The sequence below is a fragment of the Protopterus annectens genome, chromosome 6.part0 (genome assembly GCF_019279795.1).
Source record: "Protopterus annectens isolate FY-2018-M chromosome 6.part0, PAN1.0, whole genome shotgun sequence".
NCBI classification, from domain to species: domain Eukaryota; kingdom Metazoa; phylum Chordata; order Ceratodontiformes; family Protopteridae; genus Protopterus; species Protopterus annectens.
In genome coordinates, this window is record NC_056737.1 from 1,666,740,673 (window position 1) to 1,666,761,202 (window position 20,530).

At 38.0% G+C, this 20,530-nt stretch overlaps 1 protein-coding gene across 2 annotated transcripts in view; it reads right to left on the minus strand.

Annotated features, from left to right (window-relative positions):
• INTS7 (integrator complex subunit 7) overlaps positions 1–20,530 on the minus strand; it is a 1,158,789-nt gene that overhangs the window by 841,833 nt on the left and 296,426 nt on the right. For both annotated transcript variants that reach the window (XM_044075076.1, XM_044075075.1), the window contains exon 7: positions 991–1,113. In XM_044075076.1, the coding sequence (XP_043931011.1) occupies positions 991–1,113 (123 nt within the window). The remainder of the gene's footprint in view (positions 1–990; positions 1,114–20,530) is intronic.

Sequence of the window (20,530 nt, forward strand, 5' to 3'; positions counted from 1 at the left end):
ACATAATGGGAAAAAAGAACTTCCCTGACGGTACAAGGATTTAACTGCCTTGATATGAGATAGAGAGAGATTAAGGAATAGGATCTGGTTACTCATCACTAAGATGTTGGTGGGAAGGCCTTAGAAAAATAGGGAGATCATCATCACTGGCTTTTTGACATGAGGTATAACCTCTGGATGCCCTTTTCAAACAAGATAAGGGAATCTTACTACATATAAACAGCAGGCTGTTTGACATCATTTTAATGACAGAGTAATATTTACCTTTTTCATTTAATTATTTCAATGTTAATAAAAGCACTGAGTATAATACGATTTTGGTGCTAGATACTGAACTAGTTTTATCAACACTTGGTGGCCTGAACTGGAATTATACATCTAAGTGATGCTGGATAAACTATTGCACACAGGATCTTAAGATTATGAGTAACTCTGCTAGTGTTATTGACTTCAGTTTTTTGTGGGTGTGTGACTGAGAATGGAACAGAAATTCTTAGTTGAAAATATTAGTGATAGGGTGGAGTGGGGGTAACTTTTGTCTTAGAGGTGTACATATATCCTAGACAGCTATGGGGCGAGACAGGCTGGCTCTTAACTAGTTCTGTAAAGAATTTTGGGGTAGGTGAGAAAACAGAGACAAAGGCCATCTGATATTAAGATGATATGTGGCCTTGCATTACTTACCAGTAGATAACCAACTAATTTTATTTCAGAATACGCAGTAGCAGTGCAAGTATTTGCAATGCATCAGTGGGACTGGTAGTTGGAGAAGATGATGCAAGTCATGCAAAAATTCAGTACTAACTGACCTTCTATCCATCTCCATGTTAAAGAATTATGAAACAAAGACCGTGAAAGCTGTATGGGATTTAAAAAGTGATAAAACACTGTGGTAAAGAAAATCTTGAACCATACACATAATGCATGCTCTTTCTGTATGAAACAAGTATATACAATGCACAAAAGCATTTTATTAAGCTTGTACAGTACCTGTATATTTTCTCTTGTCCACATGTGAGGGGTTTTCTTTGCCAAGTAGTTCAGGTTATGGATAGTCAACCGTTTCACAGCTTTTCTGGGGTCATCTTTCAGATACTGAAGCAAAAGCTGAATCTGTTCAAATCAGATTAAGACCACCACAGCATTACTTAACATTTATATAAACATATGCACATGCAGAATGTCCAAATTCTATTCAAACAAAATGTGACAGCATTAATTTTGTTTGTCAAATATGATGTCACACAATACCATGGCAAAATAAAATACTTTAACATTTTGTTTCTTCACAAATGTTCTCTGATACACACAAGGGAAGTATAAAACAAGAGAGAAAACATGTTAAGAACTTGGCCATAATAGTCTATATTGAAAATAGAAGCTATGGGCCTCCACTGCCAAGTTACTACATCATATATTTTTTTCTGCTTCATTTCTACATAGAACTGTGAATGGTGACTATTTACAGTCATCAACACAGTTGTGACAAAGAGGGTTACAAACTATGTAAGTGTAACTTATGGCACTAAGTTGATGAAGTAAGAAAAAGGGAATTAACTGATATTTAATATGAGTATGGATATGAATGTGCAAGTCAGTTTGGCTTTGGAGTACACCATCAAATTGCTATCTAGAAGTGTCAATAAACCACAGCTCTATAGTTCAAAAAGTATATACTTGGAGTTAAAGTGGGTTACACAGAAGAGTATGACTATATGGCTACATGAAGGAGTACAACGGCACTTTTTCTAGGTAGAATCTGACCTGGTTATACACATTACGGGTATAAAGGCCTCTTTTTGTTTTGATTCTGCCACTAAAAAAAAAGAGAGAGAGAGAGATGGACGAACACAGAGGTGTAATAAGACAGCTAAGAAAACACAGATAACTCGTTAGGAATATCTGTTCATTGTGAAAGACTAAAAAGGCTTCTCAGCAAAAGGACCTGCAGCTTAAGTATCCTACTAGCAAAGATAAAAGAAATTAAGAAACGCATCTTCCAAGAGAGGTACTTAACCAGCCAATTCAAATGGAGGGAAGCCTAACCTGCAAATGCTGAACATAAAGCTAAAAGGAGGCCGAGAAAACCTCTCAAGTAAAAGATGGTAGCACTTGTCAGAATATGTAGGGGAGCATACATGCGCAGATACGGCAGCACAAGCAGTCCTAGAGGTAATGTCAGATCTTACACAACCATACCAGATGTGGGATTAGGCCATAAAACAGAAAACATTCTCATTGCCAGAATGCCACTGACAGCATAAAACATCCTACACTCAGACAGTGGGACAGGCTTGACAGTCAGAAGGTATGAGAGCTAAAATATTAAAACACAGACAAACACACACACACACACACACACACACACACACACACACACACACACACACACACACACACACAAATATGCAAAACCATGATAAGTGATATACTACTTGAGACCAAAATAGATCTGAAATCAGCTTTCTTTACAGCAAGTCACGATAAGTACAACTCTTGGCCCTCTTCTCAATTTTGCTAGAAGTCTTGCTATCATAGGGAAGGGTAGAAAAGTGCAAAGGAACTTTCTGTACTGATGAAGGGAGAAAAATACAGTTGTGCAAGATGAATTTTCCATAACAGTAAATGTTTGAATGATCACTGCTGCAGGAGCCTTAGCTTTATGGGTTATATCCTGCCAAGATACAACAGACGGCCAGCTTCCAAATATTTTGGGCACCTTCCACATGTCCAAACCATCAAACAGCTTAAGATGAGCTGACTAAAAGACAAATTTGGGAGAAAAGTCCCTCAGAGTTTTCCTGTCAGCAGAGAGAGAGGGAGGCAGATGTCCTTAATGGACGATGCTAGGAACAAAAAAAAAAAAGTGTCCACACACTGGCATAAAAACAAGGGGATGGAAGGAGGGAGCAGCTACCACAGCAGTGACCATTCAAACATCTACTGTTATGGTACGTTCAACTTAAACAACTGTACTATGTTCTTCATATTCATCACTCCTACGGTAGCCTTAGCTATGTGGGTAGATTACCTTAGCTAACTACAGTTGGGAGGGGGAAGAAGAAAGGTCCAGGAGCCCCTGGAGAAAGGTCTTATCAAAACATGATCTAGACCTACAGAAGGAATAAAGCGTATAGTACTTCATAAAAGTATGTACAAAGTACCAAGTAGCAGCCTCCAGAATACTTTTAGAATCCAACCCTTTCCAAAAACCCACAGATGAAGTCAAGGCCCTGGTAGAGAATGGTCTTATCAAAACATGATCTAGACCTACAGAAGGAATAAAGCGTATAGTACTTCATAAAAGTATGTACAAAGTACCAAGTAGCAGCCTCCAGAATACTTTTAGAATCCAACCCTTTCCAAAAACCCACAGATGAAGTCAAGGCCCTGGTAGAGTGGGCCTTAAACCTGTCTGGAATAGATTTGTCATTGTGAGTATAGCAAAAGGTAATAGCCTTAGACAACCATTTGGAAATAGTCTGTTTTGACACAGGTTATGCCTTCTTTTTAACTTCACAAGAAATGATCAACTGATATGCATGTGCTTGCATCTGTTCTTGTTGACCCACATCCCCTGCACTTTTATCCCTCCAGAAACTGCTCTCCAAGCAAAATATGAAGCATCTGTGGTGACCGCTGTGGAGAGGGGGATATCTGGAGTTAAGGGTATCTGTTGTCTCCACCAAAACATTTCTCAGACAAACCACAGTACTGGGATCTGAAAAGAAATGGTATTAATGCTAAACAGATTTCATAAACCATTCTAACTTTCTCATGTGGAATCATGCCAAAGGTATCATAGAGTCATAGATGCCATGTGACCCAAATTTCTGATACAATTCCTTGCAGTGACCGGAGTTTGAGCATAAAACCTTAGACACAGATTTAAATAAAGATCTATTTTTTTCCTGTGGAAGAAAAGCTCTTTGAACTGAGGTGTATAGCTGACATCACAGGAACATAATCATGTGTAAGGGAGTCAACAAAGACTTTTGAATGTTCCCTTGGAATCCCAGCTTGTGCAAGGGATCTCTCACCCAATAGAGAGACTCCTAACGTTTTGAAAAAGACTCTGCAAAGATAAATCTAAATATGGAAAAATGCAGTTACCCTGTAGCCTGCAATGAGCTATAATAAGAGCCAGACACTTTGTGAACAGTCTTGATACAGTGGATAGTCTAAGGCAGATAGATGATAATGTGATCCAGACACACACAACCTTATGAAATGCCTGAAGTCTGGATGAAAAGGGATGTAAAGATAAACACCTTTTTAAGTCTAGTGTTATCAAGAAACTTGAAAGGAGAAGAAGAGGTAACAAATCTTGAAGCGAGTGAAGTGACGTTTTGAATTTGGGCACTATCAAAACAGGTTTAGGAAATAAAGATCCAGAACTGGTCTCCAAGCATTCTCTTTTTTTTGTTTGTTTGTTTTGTTTTGGGGGCACTAAGAACTTCCTTGAATAAAAGTCCTTCTCCACCTGGGAAGCCGGAACTGATTCTATCACTCCTTGAGACAGCATGTGATAAACAGGATGAAACAAGATTCTAATCCGCATGATGAGGAATGACCCCCTGGAAAGGAGAAATTTCCCACTGCCATTTTTAACCCTCCTAAATGATTTTCAGAACACATTTGTCTGAAACAATCTGTTGCAAAAGAGAAAAATGGAGATTCAGACTTTCTGGAACAGAATAGGTACCAGAGTGGGATGGGGTTCTCAAGGCCTCTTGAACAGTCAAATTTGTTGGACTGCCCTTGGCTTTGGGAGGTTTGAGACTTCTTTTTGGAACCCCCTTGCCACTTCTTAAACATCTGTTTACTTGAATTATGTTAAGATTGTTTGTTGTTTTTTGCCAAAACTGGATGAACAGAAAGAAAATCCCTTGGACAATTTGGGAAAAAGAGGGCTGAAAAATCTTAAGAATTCCCTGAATCAGCTTGTCCCCTTCATCACACGTTTTGATCAGCTTTGCAGAAGAGGGGCCAAACACTAAATCTTTGTCTAAAAGAGAATTTAAAATTTCATTTTTTAAATCTGGGAGGTTCTTGAGAATGCAGCTAAGCATACCTCCTTCAAACAGTACCAGAGGCCAAAGGCCTAGAATAACTATCAACAGAATCATATACACATTGCAGACATTGAGCAGTGATCTGTGCAACAGAATAAACTAAGTTATTTAAAGCAGTTTTTTTCTTCACAAGAAGAAAATGCTGATAAAACATTCCTCATACTTTCGCTAAATGTGAGAATAAACTAATATAAGCCTGATGATTTAAAATTCTGAAAATCAAAGCTGCAGAAGAATACATCTTTTCTCATACCTATCAGTGAATCTTCCCATCCTTATTAGAAAGAGTAGGATTGAATTTAACTAAGTTTAGCAGCAGAGGAGTCAACTAAGGCTAGCTGCAGGATCAAGTTTGGGATTTGTGTATAAACATTTGATAAACTTTATACATCCTATCTGCCTTTTTAGAAACAGCTGGCTATCGGGAAAACTGCAATTAGTAAGAGACACATCCTCTAAAGCAGGCAGGACAGGAGGAATGGGTGTAGGCTCTGGAAAATCTTTCTGTAACACGCACAATTTTCTGAGGGACTGTGTTTTCCCAGTGAAAATGCTGGGACATTCTTGCAAAAGTCTCAGAGAGAATCCCCCACAGGGAAAACCAGAAACGGAGCTCTCCTCAGAGTGTGAACCAGAAATCTGAGGACAAAACACTGAATCCATCCCTGCATCTTCACATTCAGATTCAGAATCTTGAATCTCTTCTGGAAAAAGAGGCATTCCTCTTACTGTACAAGAAGGATCAATTAGCTGAATTAAACCCTGAGCTAGTCCCAGTAAACTACTCCTATCCAAAGAAATTTGAGGAGTAGATATATGGTTGGTTTTCCGGTTTCTTTTTGACAGGAAAAAATGGAGCTTCCCATATTACTAATGACAGCTGCTGCTTCCCCAAGGATGGGCACAGCATTCTGACATAATATGGCTATAGGTCCAACACCGGAGGTACAACAAAGGGCCAAGGCAGAGTCAACCAACTGCAGCTAAGGAAAATTACTAGCCTGTTTGCTTAACTTTTTCTTTTTGTGGCTGGAAGAAAGATAGGCAGTGGGACTGACAATATGTTCCATGGTCAAGCTAAAAATGGTGCCTCTTTCCCTGGGGAGACAAGCAGCCAGTGCCAATAAAACTACCCAGTCTACAGAAGTTACTTTGACAGAAACGAAAAACACAGAGAAAAACATTTTTAAATACTATGGCAACTACACAATAGGAAATTAAATATATTTTCTGTGGAGAAAGTGTGTTGTCAGTTAGTTTGCACTATAAAACTGAGAGGAAAACATGTGTTCTTTTTAAAAGTACATTACAGTCTCAAGATGGTCCTTTAAAACACAACACACCTAGCTTTAAAATAATTTTCCTGCAGAGGAAAGTAATAAAACATCAGTAAATATAAGAAAATGGAAGTTTTTTTTTTCAGCAAAGGGAACTTATTTGCCTAGGAAAGGAAAACATAAGCTGACCATTGAGCCTCTAAAGCCTCAGAAGAGTGTACTCTTTGGTGGCAGTAAAGCTTTGAAGGGCTTTGACGCCAAACTTGTGTCATGCTGCTTGACAATTTGATCACATGAAAGGTGCCATGAAGCTTTGGTAGCTGCTGCAGCAGTGATCATTATGAAAAATATTGCATATACTAACAACTATACTACCCTGCTGAACTAAACCAACCAGGAGGAGGACCATGGTTTCCTTAAGGACAACAGGTTGATCCCTAGAGTGTCTCACTTCCAAAAGTCTCTGATCAGACACTTTTCCCTCATCAACCTTAAGACAGAAACAGAATTGTGACTGAGGAAACTCTCCAGCCAGTCACTTCTTGTATTTGAAGAATAAGATACATATTCTAATCTGTGTACCACTGCAAGACCAACTCACCTTTCCTTTATGGCTGGTATGATAGAGTGACACCTTCACTGTACGACAGGTACGTGTGTGTACCTCAGTTTTTGTTCACATTCCTTTTCTATGTCTCGATGTCTACATGAGGATGGAAAGGCTCTAGTCATATTGTTTCTACAGCAAGCATGGTTATAAACAATGTACACAGTTCAAGCAAATTTAGGTGAAGCTCCTTTACTGTTAAAGTCAGACCCCCAGAAAGAGATCAACAGCCAAGGTGGACTATTCACCCTATCAGCACAGTATCTGCTGTGAAACAGAGCAGTCAAGGTCCAGCTGCAGCAGTGGAAGGCCCAAAATGAGAATGGTGGGTATTGTGCAGTACTCTAGAACCCACTAAGAAGGATCTGATATCGACAAAGTCTGTGAAAATATGACTTTCCATTTAATGACATCACATTGTCCAGTGAAGCATGTTTATCTGCAGGTATGTGAACAGGCCAACAAAGAGAATGAGGCATCAAGGGCCTCAAGGCACAGAAGCATCCATGTCAGTACTCCTCTCTGTAATCGCAACCACAATGCCAAAGCTATGACTTTCTGGTCTATCTCTGTGGGCAGACCAAATGACATAGAAAAGCATCCAATTCTGCCTCAATAAAAGTAGTTCTCTGAGCTGGGGCAACTGCGTTCCTTCTATTGTGACCCCCACCTGAACATCTGCAACAAAGGAAAAATCAGATGAGGGCTGCTAATTGGAAGTTAGTTAATGAGGCCACCATGAGCACTTAACCAGTAAGGAAATATAAATTGTTCCTTCCAGTGAAAGGCTTCAATCACCACGGCCAACAGACCCTAATAAACAATCTGGGTGCAGAGGAAGCCAAATTGCAATACTATGAACTGAAAGTGAAGACCATCTAAAGCAAGATTAATGAATGAACTTCAAATGTTGACTCAAACAATGATAGACCAGAAATGTTTTCTTCAGTTCTAGTGAAATCACTCAGGTGCCCTGTAACACAGCAGAGGTGTAATCCTGAAAACTCACCATGCAGAATATAACCTATCAGATATGCTCACTTAAATCACTATATGCCCAATGAGGGATAGAATCTTCTCACTGTCTTCAGAAAAAGGAGGTGCAGAAGAATCTCGCCTGGTCAAGGAACAATGGAAAGGAAGCCTGGTCTCCTATTGAAACTCCACTGTGAGAATGACCCTGAAGCTTCAAGACATGGACTAAGGAGGACACATTAAGAATGCAATGTGGTCTTTGTTATTGGTTCTTTAAAATGGGGAAACCTGGAGAACTAGCTTTCCCATGGACGGTGAGTCCTGCATGGTAGTCAACATTCCTCAACAGATAGCTACAGAATATGCTGAGGAGGTAACTGCTTGACACTTACGTACATCCCTCATCCTACAAGGAAGCTTTATCTTGAGGTACTGATCAGGACTAAGAGGAAAAAGTAGCCAGAAGGCAAAACAGAAACCCTCATTAGTGGTAAAATATTTACTCGTTATCGCTCAGTCTGTGAGGTGGTCCCTCTCAGTGGATAGGATGTTAGACTTTCCTCTCCTACAATATCCTAAACTTGGCTATTTGCCTCTTTTAAACTCCTATACTTTGGGACAACATGTGGTGCGGATACTCAGGAGCTGAACCAGCCCTCTGGGCTGCTTGTTTGCCCACCTTCACTAAACAAGCATAATATGTAACATATAAAATGCAAAGAATAATATGCAAACATAAGTATCTGTACAAATTAAAGTGGAGTTCCAATAGCAGCATCTGGATGGAGGGGCTACTGGAGCACAAATGCTTCCACTGAGGAGAAGACCTTCACAGATTATGTAATACTTGATCATATTAGTTTTATACTATACTGAGAGCCCGCCTATGTGAGTAGTCTATGGGAAAGACCTTCAAGCAGCACCACAAACCTTCCAAGAGTAAAGTAAAAGCCAAACAGCAAAAGTTCTGAGGCCAAATCATTTATTACTGAAGTACCACATGAATACGCTAGAGTCTCAGTCTAAGCATCAGTGTTTGGTGAAGCTGTGAGCTGATGATCCACTGATCATAGCTCAATTGTCTAGAAAAGAAATTGAAACAAGTGGATGCAGCACTGCTTCTGGTAGAGTCCTTTGTCAGAAGTTTTTTTATGATGGGTATTGAGCTGCCTAATGTCAAACAAAATGCAGTTGGTAATCCACTTAGAAAGGGTTAGCTTAATAATTGTCCATCCTTCTCTCATTCCCTGGAATGAAGGAGAAAGCACAGTTGAGAGAGTATAATCATAGATCTTTAAGTAGAGTCACTACTGAAGTATAATCCCTTAATTGTGGGAATTAGCTGCATGCTGATGTCCATCTTCTAGTCAGACTTCCAGAGCTTTCAAATATTGCCATCTCCACACCTAGGATATCACTGATGCATGGCTTAAGAGAGAGATGGCAGCCTAAACAATTTTCAATTCATATTTTTTTTTTGGCTGATGGCTAATTCTAAGAGTGTCCCAAAGGGATCCAAATAAATGGCCTTAGTCTGTAAAGGTCTTGGGGACAGAGAAAGCAGGTTTCCCTTACCTCCACAATATCCACAGTGGGGTGCCTAGGACACAACAGTGGACCACTCAGGAAAGCACCTTGTAAAAAAAAAAAAAAAAAAAAAAAAAAAAAAAAAAGAAAAATACTGACATGAGACACAGTCAAATGCTTTGCCTCCTTCACCCCTCTGTCTTCTGTGGGCATAGTAAATGCTTTGTATTTTAAACCCTGTTGGCCCATAGCCTTGTAGTTTAATTTACAGTTGTGAAGAGCTGTGTACTCCTGCGATATTGAGCCTTAGTTATTTATTACTGCATTTTTTAAACAGTGTTACTAGCAAATGTTTGCATAGTCTGGTGCCTTAAACTGTAGTAGAAGGTCAATAGTTAGAGAATTGTCTCTGCTCCAGTTTGTAGCTCACTGTTTTTATATACTGCTTATCTTTTACCTGCTTAAAGCTGCATTCCGTGCCTGTCCCATCCGCCACTAACACATTAAGTTAAAGATTCTGAGTGAGACCCCCTTGCAGGATGTCCACATCACTAGGGGAATTGATGACAGCACCCAGCTTGCAGTCATCTGCAAACTTGGTCAACCATAGCCCACTGGTTTTGGCCTGCATTTCGGAAAAGTATATCCCAAATAACAGAGGCCCCAAGACCAAACCCTGGGGTACGCCGCTTGTTACGGATCTACTGCTTGAGGTGGCTTCCCCTACGGGTTCTATCAGTGACCCAGTTTGCTACCCATCTGGTAACATATGGATTGGTGCCTAGTTGAGAGAGTTTATCTATTATGCCCGAGTGGGAAAAAGTGTCAAAGGCTTTGGCCACGTCAAGGTTGGTGGTGTGCACAGTCTTCCCCTCATCCATGGCTTTAGTGACTGTCTCAAAGAAGTCGACCAAATTTAACAGACATGACCACCCCCTTGCCAAAGCCAAACTGTGTGAGATCAAGTGTCTGGAGGTTGCCAACATCCTTATTAATAAGGTCCATGACCATCTGTTCAATGGCCTTGCAGATCAGGCTAGTTAGGCTGATGGATCTATAATTTCTTGGATCACTGGATGCTCCACCTTTGTACAAAGGGATGACAGTAGCTGTCCTCCACTTGGCTGGGATGAGGCTGGTACTAAGGCTTTGGTTGCATAGAGTGCCTAATGGTGCTGCAAGTTCCTGCCTGAGTTCACATAGGATGCAGCATGGGATGTTATCGGGTCCCATGGAGGATGTCTGATTTGCCTTTGAGAGAGCGCAGTGATGACCTGTTCCCTAGATATAAGGGGAAGGGGGCAGGTACCGGGGATGTCCTGATTCACTGATCAGGGGGACAGATGAGTAAAGTTTTCACTGAATCTGTCAGCCAGCAAGTTTGCAATATCTATGGCATTTGTATATGTGGTGTCTTTAACCATTCTGAACAGATCTGGGTTTGAGGTTGCGGACATATGTGAAGAAGGCCATATGATTTTCTCTAGTACATGTGGCCAATTTGGACTCGAAGTCTGCTTTGGAAGATTTCACTAGTGCTCTTATTTGCTTGTTCAGGCTAAGGAGACATTGCTTCCGATTGGGCACCTGGTCGTTCTTGGTCTTTGACAACAATTTTTTTCTTTTGTTATAGAGTTTATTTATTACAGATGTCCACCAGACAGGTTTACTATTCCTTGCAGAGGATGATTTAGTCCTATCAGATATTCCTTTTTTTTTTTTTTTTTAACATTCTCTTTATTGATTTTTAAAGAAAAGAAAAAATATATATATACTTACAATTCTTAATCACAGAACGAACATACAAACTACATAAAAAAAAAATAACTATATACAAGTCTCATCAATATCATAACAAATACAAATTTCCTAATATCATGTCATAATCAAGTCTAATACAGATTTCCAGAAAACCTCCTGTAAAGGTAGTTGCTTCATGGAATACCACAAATATTTGTGTGCAAGTAATTGCTTACTAGCTACTTGCTTAAAACCATCACATGATAATAAATTTCTATTTTTCCAGTGTAATGTAATATAATATTTAATTAACATAAAAATAGGTATTAGCAACTATATATGTTTCTTTCTAATTCCTGGTGGGGGAATATGTAGGAGTGCAAATTTCCATGATAAAGTTGTTTTTTCATATCCCATTTTTTCTAATTTAACCCTTACAGCACACCAAAGTTTGTATGAACATTTACAACTCCAGAAGATGTGAATGATATCTACTTCTTGGGTTGGGCAAAATTGGCAATTTACTGGAATGTCCTGGTACAACTTACTTAAGATATGGGGTGTATAGTAAGCATTATTGAGAATCATTAGTTGCGTATATCTTAGTTTATAAAGGGGAAAAAATTTAGAGAACTTTTGAATGGCCTGTACAATGTTAGTGGAGGTAATCGTAGGGTCCTGTTGACTCCAAAAATTAGAGTAAATAGCTTCTTTGCTGCATTTGATAGAGATGATGACTTTATATACATTCAAAATCATTTTTCTCCTCCGTTGCAATAAATCCCAAATATTTTTAGTTGCGGAAATATCTGAATCTAAGATATTACATCCATCCCAGAATTTATTACACAACTCTTTCAGTTGTCTTAAAATAACTGTGTATTTATGTGGGAGATTTAATTTGTCCCTCATACTTATTGCGGACTCTAATTTAGAAGGAAGAAAATCTAACACAACCTTATCCCTCAGTAGTGGATAAGAATTTAGATCAATCATCCTATCGTTTAATTTAAGATTGGGGTTGAGGTGAATCGGTTGAAGTGTCTTGAAAGCAGAGAATAAATTCAGAGACTCAAACAGATTCTGAGCAATTGTAATTTGTTCCTTAAGATCCTTATTTACTTTATATGTCCTCCTATTTTCTTTATTTAAAAAAGGTAGAGCTCTGGGATTAAACTGTAAGGATTTAGTGTAATTATGATATAATTTCACCCATATTGGGTGCCATTTATTTGGGTGCTCCTTATATTCTGCAATGGTAATTAGTCTACTACATTTGTTAATTTCATAATATAATCTTAGATCTGGAAGTCCGACGCCTCCTTTCTCCTTAGGGTAAATTAGTTTCTGATAACTAATCCTAACAGGTTTTGGATACCATAAAAATTTCGATAAGACAGTTTGGGCATTTTTGAAGAATTTCTTTTGAATGAATGTGTTGGATGCATTAAATAAATAAAGTAACCACAGAAATACATTCATTTTTATAATAGCTACTTTGGATAGAAAAGGAAGCTTAAGTAGTGCCCATCTATCCAGATCTTTTTGTATGTTAGACCATAAATTACTCAAATTCTCACGATAGTATTTATGAGCATCCTGAAAGAAAGAAATTCCAAGATAGTGTAGTTGATCTTTAATTTTAATATATTGTGGGGTAAAAACACTTGGGTATTGTGAATGAATATTTAAAGGGAAGATAGTCGTTTTATCCATATTCACTTTATAATGAGAGAGTTTAGAAAATGTATCTATTGATTTTAATAATTTATTAAGATCTGAGTTAGGAAGAGAATAATAGATATTTAAATCATCTGCATAAGCAGAAAATGGAATTTTTGTGTTAAATAAAATTGGGATTTTATGAAAAGTTTTTTGTTTAATTAATAGAAACAAATGCTCGATAAATATATTAAATAGAAGGGGTGAAAGGGGACACCCTTGTCTTACCCTATTCTTAATCTCAATTCTCTTAGAACTACATTTATTTATTTGCAAAGTGGTATACGCCCTCATATGAATGGTGTTGATATAATGAATAAATTGTTTTGGAATGTTAAAATGCGGGAAAATTGCGGCTAAGAACTCCTTATTAACTCGATCAAAAGCTTTGGAGGCATCAATAGCTAGTGTGTATATAGGAATTTGTTTAGCCAAAGAAAGCGAAATCATTGTCTCAAGAGTAAGTGTTTGATCCATAGTCTGCCTTTGATTAATAAACCCAGATTGTTCTGGGGATATAATATATGTAATAATAGCTCTAAGTCTAGAAGCCAGTATAGTTGCCATAATTCTCATATCCAAATTAATAATAGAAATGGGCCTATAATTATGAGGATTAGTCGAGTCCGAGTTTGGTTTAGGAAGTAAAATAGTTCTAGATGCATTTAAGTGTGGGTCCGTAATTCCAAACCGTGAAATATGTATAAAAAGATGCCATAATATAGTAGAAACTTTTATAATAAAACATTTATAAAATTTAGCTGAGAAACCATCAGGGCCTGGAGCCTTATTAGATTTGAGACTGTTAATTGCTACTTTGATTTCCGCTTGAGTAAATTCAGCCGATAATAGGTCTTGTTGCTGTTCATTAATTTTGGGGAATGTTAATTGTTTGAAAAATAAATACAATTCCTGATCCTCATATACCAAATGAGGGGGGATTATAAACTTTTTTATAAATTTCTTCAAAAACCTCAGTAATATCCTTTACATTTCTATAATTTTTGTTTTGAAAAGTAATTTCTGAAATATTAGGTATATGATTGTAATTATTAAGTAGTCTTGCTAAAAATTTGGAAGGGAGCTGGGCCCAGTGTGAATAATTGGCTATACATTTAGTCTCCTGATACGACAAGTTTTCTGCTTGCAGTGATAGGAGTTGACGTTGAAGTTGAGCTATATTATTTTCTAAGTTTGATGAGAAATTCTTTTGAAGTTCCAAGTCAAGTTTAGATATTTCTTCCTTGATATTCTTCTCTTTATTAATGGTATTTTTCTTATAGAATGAGGATTTATTAATTAAAACTCCTCTAATCATTGCTTTTGTGGTAGCCCAAATTATATCTATCGGCGTTTTATCCTCTAAAATAGCAAGTATACAATTATCTAGAAGATTGTCAATTTCTTGTTTAATATCATTTTTTTAAGTAGGTTAGGACTAAAACACCACAAAATAGACCTGGATTTGAGAGAATGATTTTTTAGCCAGTCAATAACCAAAGTGATTTTAGAATGGTCTGAAAAAAACCTAGGATCAGTTCTAAATGACAGTATATAAGGGGAAAAAACATCAGAAATCAAAAAAAAATCCAATCTGGGCCAGCATTTATAACATTGTGAGAAAAAAGTAAACCCTTTATTAGGCCACTGTGAAGAAAAGTTAAAATATGGGTCAAATAGACTGAAATCACTTTTAATTTCACTAATTGCAGCAGAGGCTTGCATATTAAATTTAGAATTCGTATTGGTTCTATCTGACTTAGGATCTTGAATTAAATTCCAATCACCCCCCAACATGTAGTAATGATTTGGGAAGGATTTCAATAAGTTATAAATATTCATCAAAAAATTTTGTTGAAAGGAGCATGGGGCATAAATATTGACAACTAGGATTGGTTTATTTAGATGAGCAACTTTAGTTACGAAATAACACCATCTACCTTCTGCGTCTGAATCTTGCTTTATAATGTCATGTTGAAAAGAGTTTTTAATTATAATAGCAACTCCTACCTTATTAGTTTTATTTCCATACAATAATGGTTTTAATCCAGTTTTTTTTTAAAGAAGGATACCATTGTTCCTTTACTAAGTGTGTTTCTTGTACCATTATCAAATCCAGATTCGCTTTAAGGACCAAATGTAAGAAAAGTTTTCTTTTATTTTCTGCTTGCAACCCCTTTACATTCCATGAAGCTAAAGACCACATAGATTAGTTAATATATGTATTCTTACAAAAGCTCTATTTGATATATTAGAAAATGAAAACCATACAGGAGGATACCATGAATGACATAAAAAATTTGGATATAGATGAGAAACTCTCCCATACACAACCCTGTGCCTACCCACTATAACTCCTAACATGGGAGAGTGAGGGATACGACTACATAAAAGAAAAATACCCATTAGGTTAAAACAGTAAACTAACTTTTCTATTTTTGTTACATTCACAATGAACCTTACTAAGTATCCCATGTCCAAAAGCCTATCATTATAGAGCATAGAAAACTAAACTATCCTTAACATCCAACTCTGTTCCACAGAGAAAGCAAAAAATAAAAAAGAAAATAGTGAGAATCTCGTGACATTTAGGTACAAAAATGCTAGCCATCTTTAGTAAGAATCTGACCTATTCATACATTTAAAATATAACTACTATAATATGTAGCTTAAACTATTCGGATTATAGAAATTATGTCTAGGAAAACATGTAAGATTCTAATTAAAGTAGTTATGCTTTACATTAAAAAATTAAATTTTAATCATAAACATCAATGTCATGCCTCATAATGAAGTAAATTTGCAATAGCATAGTATAACACAAGTAAATACATACAGCTCTATATACTAGTTTTCTGTACAGTCACCGTATAACATATTACATTTTAATAGTTTGCATAACATGACCTAACTCAGCCTATAACTAAAATGTCTTTCATTTAATATGAACCAGACCATTCACGAACATGGCCATTAACTCTTGAGATTAACCTGAAAAAAAAAACAGTCAGATCAAGCCAAACATTCCCTCCATCCAAATTCAAACCTCCTCTACATTTTAATACATAAGCATAGCCATGTTCGAGATATTATATGAAAAAAATCAGCATTAGAATTCCTGCTGCAAAGCAGCGCTCAATCAATAAAGTTTATAATACTAAACAAGAAAAAAGGATGCAGCATAGTTTGCGCTGTAGAAATATATCAAAAACACAACAGTATTTACAGTGTTACAGCGCGCTTACTAGAAAAGGCACCCATACTCACCAATACCTCTTATATAGCAAAGAGCAAGAAAAAGGGACCTAATAGAAGATTTTCACCTATATATATTTTAAAATAAACCTTATCATCAGACCTAAAAAACGGTCAGTAATTTAAATCCATTGTATAAATGCTCCCATTTCTTCGAGTGTTCGTATCTTGAGCTGCATTCTTACTCTTTAAGCAGCGTTGCCTTTAAAAACCTGGTGACGCCTGGGAAAAAGGGTCATACGTGCGTAGAGGTCGCGCAGCAGCATAGAATCCTTGGGAGCTGTAGTTTATAGTCCTGCCAGTCGCTCACGAAGACGCCAGGCCTGGATAGCCCTCACCAACACCGGATCATGCCTGAGTGGAGCATCGTTGAAAGAAGACATCACTAAGGTAAGCGTATTTCCGATAAAAGACAGCAAAATACAATGCTACTGGCTACGAAAAAGGTGTCAAGCAGGACCAATACATATTTTACAATTTGAGCATTTCTAGTTGCTTAAACTGGCTGAAATTTAAAAAGTTTATTAAACACTGTTGATGCTTCGCTTTTGTTGTTTATTTGATATTTATTTCCTTGAAATGAAAACTGTAAGGAATTGGGGAATTTTATTTGAAACTTGATTTGTTTAGTGATCAAGTAAGCACAAAAGGGGGCTAATTTTTGTCTTTCCAATTTAATTTGAGGTGGCAGGTCTTGGGAGAGACTGATTCTATAGCCATTCCATTCAATGATTTTTTTAGACTTTGCAGCAAGTAATAGCTTAGCCACATGCTGAAAGTTCAAAAGCTTCACATAGACCAGTCTAGGGTTATTTAGTACAGGAGAAGGTCTGAGTGCTCTATGAGCTCTTTCGATAGTAATTTGTTTTGCTTCCAAGTCACTTCCTAAAAAACAAGGAGAATACTGTGGTTATTGTTTCAAGAAGCTTGTTTTGTTCAACAGATTCAGGGATGCCTCTTAAGACAATATTATTGCGTCTGGATCTGGCTTCGAGGTCTAAAACTTTCTTCTGCAAATCTTGTAAAGAATTTGTATTGGCATCTGAGGATTTTTGTAAGTTCTCTATTTTAATATCCTGATCCATAATTTTGGACTCTATTTTATCCATCCTGGTAAGGATCTTGTCTATAGAAGCTGCAACTGTTTGTAACTGTGTAGATAGGTTTTGAATAGCCTCCTGGATAGGTTGGAGAGCTGTTTTCAGATCTTCTAAATTGGAAGTCTCAGATTTTGCCTCTGAAGTACTTTTATTAGAATCTTGAGATTTATTTGTTCTTGCTCTTTTCGAAGTACTGTCCTCTTCCGGTGAAGTCACTGTAGAAAATTTTGATTTTGTAACTTGAGTTTCCATAGAATCCAAGTGAAAAGACATTTTATTTTATTTTATTTTGGGAAATTACAATAGTTATTTTTCTGTATTGTGTTTAGACTTTATCCGGCCTGGTTGTTTTCAGCAACAGAGTCTCACATGTGGCACACAGTTCACATCCAATCCTGAGTAATCTCGCCACACGATAGAAGCCAATATGTTTTTAAACCCCACAGGTAAGTAGATCAGATTAAATGCATCCCGAAATGTGTAAGTTTGATTGCAAATTATCGATTCTTACTATAAATAAAACAAAAATATTCTGAGAGATAGCTCCTCTGTGGATCAGCACCCCCTACAGGACAGCAGCCATCTTGAACTCCTCCTATCAGATATTCCTGATTCCATGCATCTATATAAATGCTCGTATAGTGCTTTGGTGTAGTTTTGGATATCGGTGTCAGTTCCTACAGAGGGGGAGGGGGATGTGAAGCTGTTTATACCATCCTTCAGGAGATTGTAATCAGCTTTGGAGAAGTTTTTATGTCTGATCCTAGCTAGAGGGGGTTGAGGGAGATGGTGACTTCAAAAGTGACCGCTTTGTTGTCGGATCTTACCAGGAAGGATGATACTATAGGGATGCTGCAGTGGTTACTCATGTTGGTTAATACTAAGTCCAAGATATTATCACCCCCTGTGGGGGTATCAACTAGCTCTTCCAAGGCATTTGCATTGACAAAATCAAGGAATCTCTGGGCATTTGTGTTCTGGCATGAGTAGTTCTTCCAGTCTATGTTTGGGAAGTTAAAGTCACCCAGGATCAGGGTAAAGGGTTGAATCTTGATATATTCGAACAAGTCCAAATAGGCAGATTGGGCATCTTGAGTCAGATTTAGGGGCCATTAGCTAGCTATGATTTGAATAGGGGTCTTGTCAATGGTTAACTGCACCTGGAGTGTCTCTTGTGCGTCATACTGTTTGACCAGCCTGGACATGTGTATGTCTTCAATGTATGTTCAAACTCCACCTCCTTTGGCTTTACTGCCCACAGTTTGGGGTCTGAATGTATGACAGGATGAGTAACCAGGTAAGGCTGGGGTGCTCTCCGCAGCTTTGAACCAGGTTTCTGTGACTGCACAGATGTCAGTATTTTCCAGGGTTAGGAATGCTTGCTATCAGTGTGGTTTCATGTTGAGACTCCCAGCGTTTAGCAGCATAACCTTTAATTTGTGTTTTGTTAAAATTTTTATGTTGGTAGTTTTAACCTCATCACTTTTCCTAAAATGGGCACTATAGAGGAGGCAAGAGCCTTTGCCAGAAGCCTGAAGCCCAGGCGAGACAGACACAGGGCATCTCTGGCAAAGCATCATGGTCTGTCGATCATATCTTCCCAGGCTGTCAGGTACTGGATCCCCCTGGAATGACATCAGAAACTAAGCCAATTGTTAAAGTCAATCATTTTCTGTTTGTATTGGGGCAGCATTCTGGGTGACAACAGAATGCTGCTTAAGGCTAGGGAAATACCTGCCTGGGACACAATCAGCGAGCTCAATCATGTCTCTCTTCATATAGTTCAGAGAGGTACGTCTCAAGTCATTCATGCCAACATGGACCATGACGGAGGCATAACAGTACCTGTTTGTTGAAAGACTTAGTGTGTGTGTGATATGGCAGATTCTGACACCTGACAGACAACTAACCATGACTTTCTCCTTATCCAGCCTGGTGAGAGGCACATCTGTGTGTCTCACAATGGAGTCTCCTATGACTAATGTGTTGGGTTTATGGTGAATCTTTAGTGGCTGTGAGACACAGGTGTGTGGACTATGCGTGGTATGTGGTGTGGAGGGCTGTGGAGATCGCATGTGTTTTTGCCTCAGAGGTCTCCTTTGTCTGGGTATGTCTATGTGGAAAACCTCAGCATGTGTAGATGTATGTTGTGTAGGTGTGGGAAGAGTTTGAGGTGTAGTGATTGTGTTGACAACAGTCTTGATCTTAAATCATTCTGTGAATGGTCAGACATATTTCTCAAAATTAAACTACACCTACTTCCATGTGGATATCCCACCAATTAAGCACATCTAATCCCCCTTGCAAAGGTAATGGTTACCAAAAGAGTCTTCCAACAGAAATATCTGGTTCAAAATGTGTCTTTGTTAGTTTCTTTAGAACAAATTTTAAATTCCAAAAGGCAGTAGGTGTGACAAAAGGAGGCCTGAAATAGAACACTCCTTTGAAAAACCCTTTGCAAGTCTTGCATGATGCTCTCTGGTGATGGCTGGAAACAAAGATGAAAAGAAGAAATACCTGCCAAATGAACCTTAATGGAGAAATAACTGTCCCCCTTCTTTAAAATGGTGGTTAAAAAGTAAGTACCTCAAAGAGAAGCAAATGTTGGGTCAAAACCTTTAGCAAAGGCCCATGAAGAAAACTTTTTTCATTTGCCTTAAAATATTATGAGTGACTCAAGTTTCTGAGAGGTCAAAAGTAACAAAGTAAATGAACAACCTCTTGGGAAAACGATAGATCCCTGGCCAACAAAGGAAGTGACGGTTAGATGAAGGTAGCAAATGTCCTGGTGAGTCAGTCCAGATGGATATAACAGCAGTTATGGGTGCTGCTGCTGGTGAAAGGGTACTCTCTTGAAATAAGGCCGTAAGAAGGGGAACCTTATCTGGCAGGACCAGAATGGAACTATGAGAATGACCTTCACTTCGCACCTCTTGGATTTTTGAATGAATTTTGCTATGTGAGCAAAAGGGGAAATATACAATATATAGGAAAATCCAGGGTTCCATCATGGGCAACTGCATCTCTTGGTACCTGCCATTCTAGAGGGAAAATGCTGAAAAAAAAATCTTTGCATTTGGGGGGTTTAGAGTGAAACGGAGATCTCAGCAGGGTTTGCTCCATCTGTAGAAAATGCAAAGACATCTTGACGCTGCATGTGTTATCTCTGTCTGCTCAACCTCTCTGTGATTGCAATGGAAGCTCCCAGAATCTGCATTGCTACTTGAAAGTAGTGCTAATTTTAGGCTCATT